Here is a 14,321-nt window from a genome sequence, read left to right as displayed (position 1 = left end):
TCTTTCTTCTCCACCTCTTTCATTAACTCAGTCTGCTGTCGTGCTTCTCTACTCTCTTTACAACCACCTACTTCCTTACTCGCCCATCCTGTTGTTCCCGCTATCTACCCATCTAATTTCAGTAGTATTTGTCCTCCTACAAAATTTGTGTGATGCTCTGTTCTCCAGCTCTTCCCTTGTGCTTGTCTGCATCTCGCTGTGCACCCCTTTTCCACCTCCTGCTTGTGCAGCCCCTTTCTGTCCCTCCTTTTTGGTATATGGTGAAGGTTTGAATGTTGGATTTGAGTACCCCTCCGCTGCTTTTAACTCCTGTATAGAGTACAGTCCCTGTGTTTCTGCTATAATCCCTTCGCTCTCATGGTCAGGAGGACACATCTTGTCCTTATATTATGGAAGGACCTTACATAAGTGCTGTAGGGGCATGTCCCGCGCACCTTTATCACAATACATTGCTCTTTAATAGTCACTTGACCTCGAGTCGAGGTTTTGAACAACTCCAGTTTTTTACAGAATATGCCTCATCATGCTTAATTTCACATTTCAAAATAGCAATTGTTTTTGTACTGTCACAAGCCTCTCTGGCTCCCAATCAACTTTTCATGCGTGTTCTGCGCACCACCTTTTTGCAACTCTCTGTCTCCTCAGGCACACTCACTAATCTCTTACATGCACCTTCAACGGACCACCACAGAACAGATTATTCCATCAATTGTTTTTGATTACTGAGACCACATTCCGCACCACCTCATGCTCTCCCAGTCCCTTGAAACACCTTTTTATAAGCACCTTATAAATGCCATATCATATCACATATCTATGCACAGACCTCCCCGGTCAGGTCACCTCTCTACTATGTAATAGAATGATAGAAATCACTGACAGAGCTCACAACGATATTGTTCCATTACACAAATATTTTCAAAATCCCAATGACACATACCCACGGCCGTCATCCGGACTCCTAACAGGGAATACCAATAATTCTCGTGCTCAATCTGTACCTACAGGTTCGTTTTTTGGATAAAACACCTCTGCTAGACTTAACCAAAAGAATACTTCCCGCAATTTGAGATAGCTCCATTTGCTAAGCCCTATACACGGGGATACAATCACCCGAGCTAAACGCCCAATCCACAAGGAATACAATATTTACATAACTTCTGTCATCCATACCCTTACGTCAATAGTCTAGCCTATTCGCACAAACCTTTTACCTCAAGGATTGAATGTTCCCTAACCAAAAAAATGACATCTTCCTCTGCTCCTTTCCCTGCTATTCTTCACAATACTCAACAATGCTTCAACAATACATCACCGATATTCAACAATACTCATCATCCCCCCCACCCAGCATTTCTTTACCACCCCCCCTCAATTGCTGTGTGGTTGGGTCAATACTTACACTCTGTGATCCACTTACAATGCTCAGCTATGGGTTCTCCACAAAACTACCACGCCACCATTCTGGTCTGCTGGGCTCCTCATGGACCACAGGCAGGATATTATTTCCAAGATGGCTCTTGACAGCCTCTGCACAGGGTGCACTTCCCGTGTACATTCGCGCTCCGCAAGGCATCTCACAGTCCTCCAGACACTGTGACAGAAGAGGCGGCTATGCCAAACGGGAGTAGTGAACCATCCCTCTGCTACCACTTTGTATAGGTATGCCAGAGAGCACCGGGGTTCACATTACGCAGTCACTGTTTAGATCGCCCAGGGCCCAACAAACTCTCCCTCGGCATACAAACGGAGGACTCCACCAATGGCAAGATAGAACTGTGCTTTTTTTCCATAATAGACAGGGATCATACAGGAAGAACCACATTTTCCAGCAATCACAGCTCCTGAGCCTGTGTCAGGGGTTTTTATGACAGTCTGAAGTCACAAATCAGGGCTCTTCCCCAAAAACCTAACAGCATGCACAATTGGCTGGTTGGGGTGGTATCACCTATAGCTGGCACATATAGAGGTTATTTCACTGGCCCTTGCATGTGAGGTGTGTTTGCCTGAACCTTCCCCAGAAACTGTCTATTAAATTGATGCAGGGTCGCAGGATTACCATTGGCCCTTGCCCTATGCCATCCACCACCGGATTTGTGTTCCCTGATTGGCTGGAGCTGAGCTCCCCAGACCTGGGACCCAGCTCTGTTGTCAGCACTCCATGCACCTTCTCAAGGTGATGAAAAAGACTATGTCCCATTGTTACCATCAGTATTACCACCTTGCCTTTGACAGTGCTTGCAGGGTTGCAATGTTGTAAAACAACACATGTATCACTTTGTGTCTGTTTCGCTGGGAACCACTCCTCTTTCCACCACAAGTAAATGGCCATTGTTTGGCTCAGCTGCACCACGTGGGTGAACACCGCACAATTGAGCTTTCTGGCCTGCCATTAGTTAGGATTTATTCTGTTATTTTGCAGTTGGCTCCTTGTCTCTGAGTCTTAGGAATGTTCTGGTCGTCTCTGACCTTGGCTGCGAGCCCTGGCCTGATGCTTCATGCAGCCGAATTCTGCTTTTCTTCATCTCTCGTTCTGAGGCCTGTGGCTTCATGTAATTCTACTATAGTTGTACTATGATTTCTATATGTTTATACTGTGATCATTTTTTGTATATTTTAATAGTATCTTAGCACTTCTAGGTCCCTTATACGATCCTGTAGTTCAATATGGTTAGCGGTTCATAGTGATAATCCCGAATCAAAAAATCTCGAAAACAAAAATCTCGAATACAAAAGGCCGAAAAAAAAAATATCGAATTTTTTTCAATGTGTTTTTTTCCAAAATGGGGGGGTTCCCCCCCAGCCCCCTTTTTTCATTTTTTTTTATTTTACCCCTTTTTTTTACTTACCTGACCCCAAAAACATATATAAATAAATAAATACAAAATTCGATATTTTTTTTTTCAAGATTTTTGTTTCGGGCTTTTTGTCATTCGAGATTTTGTTTTCGAGATTTTGACTGACCACGATGGTTAGCTGCAATAAGTGTCTGCAAGCTTGATCTGCATCTCTTGTTGCCTTGTTGCCTTGCGGTTCTGTGTTTCCTCATTTGGCTAATGAGAGAAAATAATAAAAGCTTTCAACAGTTTGTATATGTAACTGTCCTCTATCTACAGAACTGTGTAAGCATTTTCTTCATGTGTGCGCGTGTGTCCATGTAACTACGTGCAGGGATGTGAGTATGCTTCATGACTAATGTTACTATGTAATGGTGTCTCTAATGATGTCAGTACATTTATGTACTGGCCATCAGTCAATCATGTCCAGTGAGGTGCCTAGATCCATGATCAGTGTTCGGGCACCTGTATCCATGATGATATTAGCTGGATAAGGTTTGAACCACTGAGAGAATATCTGCTTGCATATGTATTTGTCACTGGCCCTCCTGGGAGCTGTCCATTCAGGGACTGGCATCTTGCATCTTTGACTCTTTGGTCTGTCATGTTTATGAGGGTTAAGTGGGGCATTCCAGGGACCCTCTCTTCAGTGGGGCTCGCTCAACTTCATATGGGTCCCATGCCCTGGTTTGATGCTTTCACGCGTTCTCTACCCCTGCCTCACTCAATGTCTAACTGAACAGACATGGTGTACTCTCCTGCCAGGTACTGTTCCACATGGAATACTTTTCAACGTTTGTTCCAGCTTTTACAGTTTGTTTGCTATCCATTTATGCTTCTTCATATGGGTCGCAGATCCTGGTGTACTGTTCTTGTGGGTTCTCTACCCCTGCTTCACTCAATGCCCCACCAAACAGAACTGGTGTACACTGCTGCCAGGTACTGTTCCACATATCACTTTCTGCTTCTCTGGATATTAGTATGTGTCTGTTTAACTTGTTTTGTGCCCTCTGCTTCCCACCAGCTGGACCCACCATTTCCCATCCTTAGGGAATTGCAGTTCAGGTCACCGGTCTGTCCTGGGAGTTACACAGGGTTTCTGTACTGCTGCTGCATTCTGAGTTCTGTCCTTGGCGGTGCTGCAGAGGCAAGCTCTCACTTACGTACCGAGCTGTGCGTCTTCTCCTTGCTTTGGCTTCAACAGTCGATTTTCTTCTCTCCCTGTCACTGGACAGGCTCCCGCTCCATGGGGACTCTAGAAACAATTTTCTTCCTTGACAGCATCTCACTTCCTTCTCCTCGGGTCGCTCTCCACGGAACCAGTGTCTCTTTTCTCACTCCTCCATGGCTGGCTTGTCAAGAAACACAATCCTCCCTTACTTTTTATCACTGCCGTGGTGTTTAGCAGTCTGCACGACGTATGTTAGTTCCATAGTGGGCTTTCACCTCCTTGTTTGAACTTTTTCATGTCAATGATATTATTTACTGTAGCCGGGTAAGCCTCGCTCATCCTCGTACCACTATATTCTGCTTGAATTAAAACCTCTACTGTACATATATGTATAGAGGTGTGGGGGACCACAGGGCACTGAGTGGGGTGAAAGGAAGGAGGGGTCAGAAATGAAGGAAGGGAATGCAGCGTTCTCCCATCATGTAGACAGGAGCTAGGAAACACAGAGAACATCCTGGCTCCTGACATGCAGAGTGGAAGCAGCGCAGAGTGCCTCGATCTGGCGCCGGATCCTGAAATTCTTTTTCTGAAGTCGGAATGTGTGCACTCTGACTTCCGAAAGAATTAAAAGACATTATTTATTTCAGAAGTCAGAGTGACCAGTGCACTCCAACTTCAGAAATACATTTTTTATTTCTGAAGCTGGAGAACACAGGTCCTCATTAGGTCCTTGTGCGCCATGGCCCCCCCCGTACTGTGGGGTCAGCGGTGGCTACCACTAAACCAGTATCTCCGAAATGTATTAGGTCAGACATTTGACCAAGGGTCTTTTGGACCATTAACTTGAGACATCTCTGAGAAAGCGGTGTTATTATAAAATGCATATTTTGTTGTTGTAGGTGCAGACAAGCTGGAGACTTATTAAGAGCTGCTGCTAGATGTTCCCCCTGGCTACCTCTAGCTATTTTAAGTTTTCTTTAACCGTACTCAGTAGTTGTGCAATGACACGAAAAGTCCCTAACAAAGCAGTGTGGCAGTACTCTTCTCAAAGTACGTTCAAGACACTTGGTGATTAGAGCAAAACAGTGGTAGTGCGGTGCAGTGTCGAACCACCCAGTGGAATGCCAAATGGGTTGTGTCAACTTGAGCCAAAGCTGTTAAGTGGCATTCCAAGAAGCTGACATATACATCCACTATGTTGCAATTTTATTTATGATTATATGGTCACGGAAATAAAGAGTCATTTATACACAATCCTATCATTTCTGAGAATCAACTGTCTGCAGTCTCCAACAGATGCTGCCACGGAAAGTATCCCCTGCGCCCACGTTTACTTTTTGCTGGCCCATTGTACTCAAAGAAGTATGCTGGATTGAAGATTTAGGCACAGTTCATTACTGATGTGGTTTGAAATTCAAATGTGTTAAGAAACATGTACTGAAGCTATTCAATGCAGATAATGTATTGGTCTATCTGCAATGGATGGGTAACATTATCTAACTTGCACTAACCTCCAGTACTGCTGGCTTGGGAGCTCCATTGTTCCATTTCGATCGCTGTTGCCTATGCAAGTTTCATTTGTTCCCACTCCTGTTAAATTTGCTGTTAACGTATCATTATGGCCCATACTCGCATTACAAGGATCTGTTTAACGAGAAAGCACAAGCATGTGCATAATTAAGTACATTTGTTTCAGAGTACGACATCTTTGAAAGATGTATGCACAGTAAATCCAGTTTAAGGAGTAACATTGCACTTTCAGTTTTGCCTTGTGTCTTTTCCGCAGCTGGAAGAACTGTCTGGTGAAAGGGAAACGAGGTAAATTGGTAAAATGTGCATTTTGTAACCAGCCACGTGTAAGTTCTTGGTTCACAGTCAACGTAGTGAAACAAATGCGGGTGAAATAACTCCTTATCCAACAACTCTCCTGCAAGAACTGCAAGAACTGCACTTCGTACCTCGCACCCCCTTCCAAAACCACAGTGGGAGACTCTTTGCTTCACTACCTTCTTTCTGTTCCTGTTTAGTATAAGGGTCCCTCCCTCACTTGCCCCAACATTTTTTTTTTGTTTCTCCGTCTTCCTCAGATCAGATTTCTGACCTTTACCACTCAAAAAGCTAATCGAATTCAGGTTGCGTAGATTTAGCTATATCAGCAGGTGGCCACCAGGGGAATACCATTGGCTCAGAAAGGAAACAAAATGTATCAATAGACAGAAGCCAATCTAGGGAGTCTCTAAGCAGTCTATCTTCTGGAGAACAAGAATATGCTTGTGGACCACCTCAGCAGGATATGTTCCTAATCAGTCCTATCATCTTCACTCCTCACTGTTCTAAGGTATGGGTGTCAGACAATCAACCTCTTTGCCTCTAATCAGAACAATCAGCTTTTATTATTCATCCCTCTGCATCCCACCAGGAAGGCATGGAGAATGGATGCTGTCTCTGTGCCGTGCCCAGGTAATGTCCTAATATAAGAATGCATATTTCTTATATAGCACCCCACCCCCCATATGTCTCAGAGTGCTGAAACAACAGTTGACATTAGCATCCCATAAAGGGGTAATAATTGATCGACCTCTGAAGGATGAAAGGCTGAGTTGACCTTGCTGGGACCAGAACCTGCCACAGCAGGCTGCGCACAGATATCAGGGGTGAGCGCTCAGCTTGCTGTGCTTCCCGAACTTCTTAATGCATTTCCCCAGCACCATCAATTCTGAATTTTCTTAAACTACAGTACAAGAGGCCATGCGTGTTGGCAGTAGTCCCAGTATGGTCCCAGATGTCCCAGTTCCCCGTCCTCTTCCATTTGGCACTAGATGTTCCATGGCTTATTCACCCTTGCCAGATTTTTGATTTCCTCAGTAATGGCTTTCTACTGTGCCTGCCAGTTTCCATGCAACTTTGCCAGTGGTCAGCCATTCAGACTTCCTGTACATCCTGGAAGTTCCGCACTTCTTTTTTACATTTTAAAACAATGTTTCTATTGTTCTTTGGTTGAAAAAAAAAATCAACCTTTAACCTTTGTATACATGCGCATAAAACTAATGTAAAAGACAATTCCCATAAATCCTCAAACATTTCATATAGAAACGAATTATGAATATTTAAGAAAGTTATAAAACAAGCGATTCATCTGCTTATCCACATAATATTAGCTAGATTTAATTCATATCTAACTTCAATGCTTTTAAAAAACCCTTAATTGCCACTACCAATGAGGTGGAACATCCCACTAATCATTCTGACGAAAATGATTCAGTAAAAAGAGTTTAAAACATTTCATAATGTTTCTTAAAATAAGTTCATCTCAAATCCTGGAGATTAATAAAAATTAAGTAACAAATGCATCAACTTTTCTCAGGCATGAGCCTCATTACAGAATCAACATACATTGAATTCTTCTGTTAACATACCATAGCGTACCAAAGTTGTTCTGGTCAGAATCAAATTCCAGCGGAATCCAAGAAAGACTGACCTAGTGAGCCTATCTGGATAAATTGCCAAAAATGGGGCTAACCTCCCCAGTTTCTTATGGTCCTCCCTTAGCTGGACAAGAGAGGAATAACCATGCATGGTGCCAATGGTAGATAGCCAGTCCAACTCATACAGTTTAGTTTTAATTTGAGATGGATAATATATCAAATCTTGTAGCAAGTTGCCCATTGCTTCCAATAAGACACCACAATAATCCTCAATGGCACATAACCAAGTGTTCCCTCTCACCCCCATAATCTTCTTTAAACCCACATATGATGTCCGATCAGGAGACAAGGAATCTTCCAGAGGAGACAAAGAATTTTCCAATCAGCTCTGGCCTTCAATGAAGTCAGTCCCAGCTCATACCTAATGGCAGAAACCGGGACTGAAGAGGGGAGCATCAAAACCTTTCACCACAGAAAAGCCTCAACCACTGGCAGATTATCGATTATGGGCAGAGGATAGGTGTCGATCCCGTAAAGTAATGTGGGGACGACCTTCCTCTCATAATAGCACAATATGGGCTTGAGGGTGAACTTCCCATATTTAGAGTCCACCCTTTGAAGTTGCGTTGCCATAGGCCTTGCACGATTTTTGATCCAGATACAAATCTTGGAAGCACTGGTCCAAGAAGAGATTAGGAAGCCCAAATAAATCAGGGACCCCACTTTCTCCACTGGTTCAAACCCCAAATAACATTTGTACTCTTTATTTTTGCCAGATCTTGTGCACTGCAGCATTTTGGTTTTCAAGGGATTAACCTTTAAAGAATGTGTACATGCAAATTCGGCAAAGGCATTAACTAGGCGTTGTATGCCCAATGGTTATGCAATCGAAGAGACCATAGTCATCTGCATACGCAAGCCATACAGGGCGAAGATTACAGGTATAGAAATATATTTGCCTGCCTGACACCCCGGTATGCGTTTACAGTAGAGAGCTGACCAGATTGATTCAAGCAGACCTGTATCTTTCAATTAGAATACAAGTCCACAAACATCCGTAACAGGTGCAATGGAATCCCCCATTCCTGCAACCTGAACCAGGCAATTACGATCTACTTCATTGAAAGCCGCCAATGTAAACTGATTCATGCTTCCCACTATCAACAAGGTGCTGAATACAGTCTAATAAGAGTCAGTTTAATGATGGGCCCATGTTCTTTCTGAAAACTATTTGCCAGTTTTCCAGTAGCCCTGTGTCTACCGCCCAGCGTTCCGGATGGGACAGCAAAATCGAAGCAAAGAGCTTGCTGTACGCATCTACTACCTCTAATTTAATGGGTCTGATTTTACACCCTTTTTGTAAATTGGGATTAAGTGGGCAATAGACTAAGTATCAGAAAACACTAACATGTTTGCGATATTATGAAACAGACAAGACAGAATGGAGGCCCACAACTCTGGGGTTGGTTTTAATAAGAAATTCGATAGTGCATTAGAGCCCAGGGCTCGGGAGGTACTCAAATGATTAATAAGGTTAAGTGTTTTAACATACCCCACATCCATCCAGACTGTATTATCTATGTCCTGAATAACACAAAACAATGAGAAATTAGTGCCCTATGTATCGAAAATAGTTTCTTAAAATGTGATACCCTCTAAAACAGCATTTATTTGTTGAACAACTTGGGAGGTATCCAAGCCATTAATCACCCGCCAAAAGGCAGCTGTTTTCGTATTCCTCAAGATGGACATCATCATTTCGGCATCTTCCTGAGATATTTTAAAGCGTGTTTGTTGCAATCAACTGTGATATATCTGTCACACTTTCCAACACCTAGATCTTTCTGCATCAAGATTAATCTCCATTTGTTTCATAATCGCTGTAATATCTTTCATCATATCCCTGTTTTGAGTAACTAGATCCTCACTATAAGCATGCATGTACTTTGGGATTGAATTCGGCTGTCCTTTCTATTGAACACCTTACTAGTCATGAGCACATCCTTGATATATGACCCAAATCGGTTCACTGAGAAGGTGTTACATCTCCTCTCATTGGAGGACTTTGATATTACTTCAGCAATTTAGCATTCCCTTTTAATACCTTTGCTGGATTCCAAGAGATCCTCATGCATGAAGAGTAGACCATGCATTGAGACTCCGTTAACATCCTTTTTGATTGTTTCTCCAGATATATTGCAAAGGATGCCTCTAGAATTAAATGGCCACTCCAAGTAGTTTGTGTGATGTTAAATTGGGAAAACTTCAAATAAGGCCAACTATAAGTTAATATATAATCTATTGATGAGTGGGAATTTCCATTTGTCCCTTCCTCCCTGACTGGCTGTTTGGTGGAAAAAACATACATGGCTCTGGGGCTGGCTTCTGCCAGACAGACTGGAGCTTTCTTAGGGACTGTGTTTTGTGGTTATACCCTTGAGGCGGGACCTGTATGAGGAAGGGAGGGATCTGTCGTCAACTCACATTCGGTGTTGTGGTAGTCCGCCATGAAGTTCCTGTAGTACCCAGTGAGACCAACAAAAGCCCTCACCTGGGGGTGCGTAGAGGAAGTCTCCCAGCCCTGTACAGCTTGTACTTTACTAGGGAGTGGTTGGATTTGACTCCCTCCTACCCCATGACTAAGGTAGGTAATCTTTCCCAGGGCTATCTGACACTTGATTGCCTTGATAGTGAGGTTGGCCCTTTTCATGGCCTGCAGCACCTTATCCAAGTGGGTCAAATGTTCTTCCCAGGTGGAATTGTAGACAGCAATTTTGTCCAGGTAGACCACACAGAAGGCCACTAGTCAACTGAAAGCATGATTGACCAACCTTTGGAAGGTGGCAGGGGCATTCTTCACCCCAAAATGCATAACCCTAAAGTGGAAAAAGCCCATCAGGTGTTGGGAAAGCCATGTTCTCCTTGGCCAGTCAAATCTATTTGCCAATTTCCTGATGTGAGGTCAAAAATGTTTGCAAACTTGGCAGCACCTATCTTGTACACAAGCTCATCAGCCATGGGCAATGTGTGTGCATCAGTCTTTGTGTCTGCATTGACAACTCCATAGTTTACACAGAACCTCCAATCCTTGGTACTTGCCTGGGAACATGCCCTGGGGACAAGGATCACTGGGCTGGACCATTGTCTGGTTGAGGTTCAATGACAGCCAAGTCCACCTTCTGCCTGGATGTAGTTCTTAACAGTGTCTGTCATCCTGTTGCATCTGCATTTGACAGGTACACTGTACACCAGTGTCGCTATCATGCCTACACTATGGGGAGTGGGCTGGTGACAATGAAGACAGGGCGGCATACTCCCCTCTGTCTTCACTGTCACCAGGCGTCTCCCCAAAATCCAGCAGGTTCTCTGCTGCTCTGTTGTGAGATCTGAAAAGAGATTCACACACTCCACTGAGCCATCCTGAGACTATGTAGCAAATAAGGAAGTGGCTCACGCTCATCCTCTTCTTGCTCTGAAGGTAGCAAGAGGTATGAGACTTCCTCTCTCCTGTGGAATGGCATGAGCCTGTTCACATGGAACATCTGAGGAGTAATCCCAGGAATTCCCATGTTAACCAGAGTGTTGACTTCACCCATCTTGGAGATTATCCTGAAGGGTCCAGTCCAGTATCTGCCAAAGCTTGAGGCTTGGTAGGCTCGATCACTAGGATCTCCTGACTGGGAGTCCAGTCCACGTTTGAGGCCTTAAGGTCTTGCCAATATTTGTTCAATTCTAGGCTTGCATTAATATTTGCTGATGTCTGGCCCTTTATCTGTGCCATCCTCCTTCTGAGGCCTAACCACATAGTCCCCACTTGCTTGGCAGGACCTGAAGCTGTGGCTTCCAAACGTTCTCTTACTAAGGCAAAGGGCCCCCTCACTGGATGTCGAAAGAGGAGCTCAAAGGGCAGAAACCAACACCCTCTTGAGGCACGTCCTCCTTAGCGGATCTTAGGGGCTTTTCCAAAGCACCCAACATGCCCATGAGAGTCTTGTTAAACCTCTCAACCAGACAATTGGTCTGAGGATCGTAGGATGTAGAGAACTTGTAAGTTATGCCACATTCCTTCCACATAGCTTGCATGCAATTAGACATTAAGTTGTTTTCTCTGTTGGAAATCACCTCTTTAGGAAAACCAACTCTGGTGAAATTGCCCACGAGAGCCCTGGCAACCACGTTGGCTGTTATGGTCCAAATGGGTATAGTCTCAGGTTACCTGGTAGCATGATCTAACAGGACAAGGGTGAACCTGTGTCCACCTGATTCTGGAAGATATAAGGGACCAACAATGTCAAATCCCACTCTCTGAAATGGCGTGCCGTTCGCTGGCAAAGGCTGCAGTGGGGCAATGAAACTGCCTCCAGTCTTGCCAGACAACTGACAAGTGGGAGATGCCTTGCAGCGGGCTTCCACTTCTACTCCCATCCTGGGCCAATAAAAGTGGTCTGATAGCCTTTTCTTGGTCTTCTTAGTGCCATAATGACCAGCTAAGTGCACCTCATCTGCCAACTGCAAAAGGAAGGGCTGAGTGGGCTCACTGTAAAGGAACTCACCATCCGAACAAATCTTAAAAGACCTAGGCACTTCACCTTGTTCCTGGGCCTGGGCCTGTTTCCTCAAACCCTCAAGAGAGTGGCACTCTCTCTGACCCTTACAAAAATGTTCCCTAGAGGGCCCTCCTTCAGCCAAGAAGTACTCGACATCAGGGTGATCCTCTAGGGTGAGTACTCCTCCCTCAGGCGGGTCGTCTTGCTCTTCTCCTTCAGGAGTTGAGTCTAGTGTTACCCCTGGGCCTAGTCCTTCGGGAGCTTGGAACACAGTGGGTGCTGCTGAATCAGCAGGTAGAGTAGGAGCCCCATTCACAGAGGTGGTCTACCTACTCATCCTCCTTGCCTTGGGTTTCCCCTTTCGCTTTGGTAACTGAATATCTGTAAGACCCTGGTTGGCCTGGAACCTAGTAACTGCATCAGCAGTCAGGGGTAACCCATCAGAAATCAACCCCATCTCAAATAAGTCATTACCCAACAGGATGTTGGGAGGCAAATTGTCCAGAACCAGGACAGGAAGCTTTGCTGTCTTGTCATCAATCTGGAGGGTGACTAGGGCTACAGAAGAACAATTTTGGGGCCCACCAGCTAACCCAGTGTTTCTCAGAGGAGAACCTACATAGTCCTCTCACCTGAGCAGGGTCCTGTCCACCACTGTCATGATAGCCCCAGTGTCTCTCAAACCAGTGGAAGGCTGGCCATTGAGGACACTTCTAAAAATCTACGAGCATTTTGTGGGATGGTAGCCAGTACTTCTGAGTACTGGGACCAGACCACAAGGGACTCTAAGGAAATCTCTACAGGAGCACCAAAGCTGATTCCTGGAGCGACGGGGAGGACAGTGGCCTCCACCTCAGGCATACGGTAATGGTAAGTCAGGCTGACAGCCTGGAAACTAAGTGCCTTACTAACACTTGGGGTCACCTTTCTTGTGGTCTTGGGCCCCACAGCCCCAACAGGTACCAGGAATGCCAGGAACTGAATTGGATCCACTGGGAGCCTACTTTGCAGCAGAAGAATCAATACTCTTACTCCCAACCCATGGGACTTATCCCCACTAGGTTTCTGGATCTTAGAGGGAGAATGTTTAGGTTTATTGGAGTGTGGCTGCCTCTTGGACTCCTCAGCCTTCTGAGAGGTCCCCTTTTATTTGTCCTTGTCCTTCCCACGGGAATGCTTAGGGGCACACCTGTGGGAGACACATTTGTCGGCCATCTGGGCCAACTTAAAGGGTGCAAGATATTCTGGTCAGCAATATACTGATTTAGCTCTGGTGAACAAGCCTCTGAAAAAGGTGAGAATTCAACAAAAGACTTCACTTTGTACCCAGCAACCAATCCATCATATTCATTTGCGCAACACTCACCCAATCAACTGAAGACATATTCTCCCTCTTCTTATAATCCAAACTTGGCAACCAAAGGCACATGCATACACTAATATTGACCTCTTTCTTCTACACTCAATGTCTGAATACAGTCATAACCAGTCTGATGTACTCTACTCAGTAAACAGTTAGCCCAATCTATGGTCAACATTATGGATACCACAAGCCATCTCAAATGTTTCTATCCATTGGAGTTATCAGAACGATGCACAGACATACCAACCAAATTTTTCATAAACTTAGTGGCAGGAGACCTGACACTCTCAACTGGCTTAGTTGAAATTTCCACCTTAGCTGTCTCTGAATGAAGTCTTTCGGCCTCATTACAGGTTGGGCAGTCCGGAATTAACAGTGGCGGTAAACCTGCCGCCACTGTTAATTCCGGACTGCCCGATCCCGAGTCCTGCAGGCGGGAAGTGATCTTCCCACCAGGTCTGACCTGGCGGGTTGAACACCTCCTGCCTGCAGGCAGACGTGGAAACACCAGCACCATCACGAGATGGTGCCGGTGTTTCCACTTCCCCATTCCCATTGAGTCCTATGGGACTCAATGGGAATTGGGACTTACCGAATTCCGCCTCCGTGATTACCAGGACACCAGGGTCGTAATGCCCTGGTATTTCCAGGAGTCACGGAGGCGGAATGGTAATACGAGTCCGGCGGTAACCAGGCGGTTTTACCACCGCGGTTACCGCCGGACTCGTAATAAGGCCCTTTGACATTCAGTGTCTCTTCTCTTTGAGTTTAAGATCTCTTTCTTTAACTCAGCTTCAGTCTCTAGCTTTTTGTATTCAAAGGCTAATTTCATCCTCAACAAGCCAAGTTCCAGGGAATCCCACTGAGGAACAATGCTGGGTTTTGGAATTGAAGTGACAGTAGATGTGGCAATCCCATTGGTAGCAAGTGTGACTTCACCAGGGGCAAGGTCCCCATCAGAGCCCTCCCCACTGTCAT

The 14,321-nt window shown here is 45.0% G+C and overlaps 1 protein-coding gene across 1 annotated transcript in view; it reads right to left on the bottom strand.

The window, feature by feature from the left end:
- The window catches only part of LOC138481018 (sodium- and chloride-dependent neutral and basic amino acid transporter B(0+)-like), a 401,144-nt gene that overhangs the window by 257,042 nt on the left and 129,781 nt on the right, over window positions 1-14,321 (bottom strand). The window contains exon 5 of the mRNA XM_069612865.1: window positions 5,520-5,652. Within this exon, the coding sequence (XP_069468966.1) occupies window positions 5,520-5,652 (133 nt within the window). The remainder of the gene's footprint in view (window positions 1-5,519; window positions 5,653-14,321) is intronic.

This window comes from Ambystoma mexicanum, chromosome 5p (assembly GCF_040938575.1).
Source record: "Ambystoma mexicanum isolate Mex_15411 chromosome 5p, UKY_AmexF1_1, whole genome shotgun sequence".
In the NCBI taxonomy this organism is placed as follows: domain Eukaryota; kingdom Metazoa; phylum Chordata; class Amphibia; order Caudata; family Ambystomatidae; genus Ambystoma; species Ambystoma mexicanum.
The sequence above is the reverse complement of the archived record's forward strand: the minus strand, read 5'-3'. Positions and strand labels throughout refer to the sequence as shown.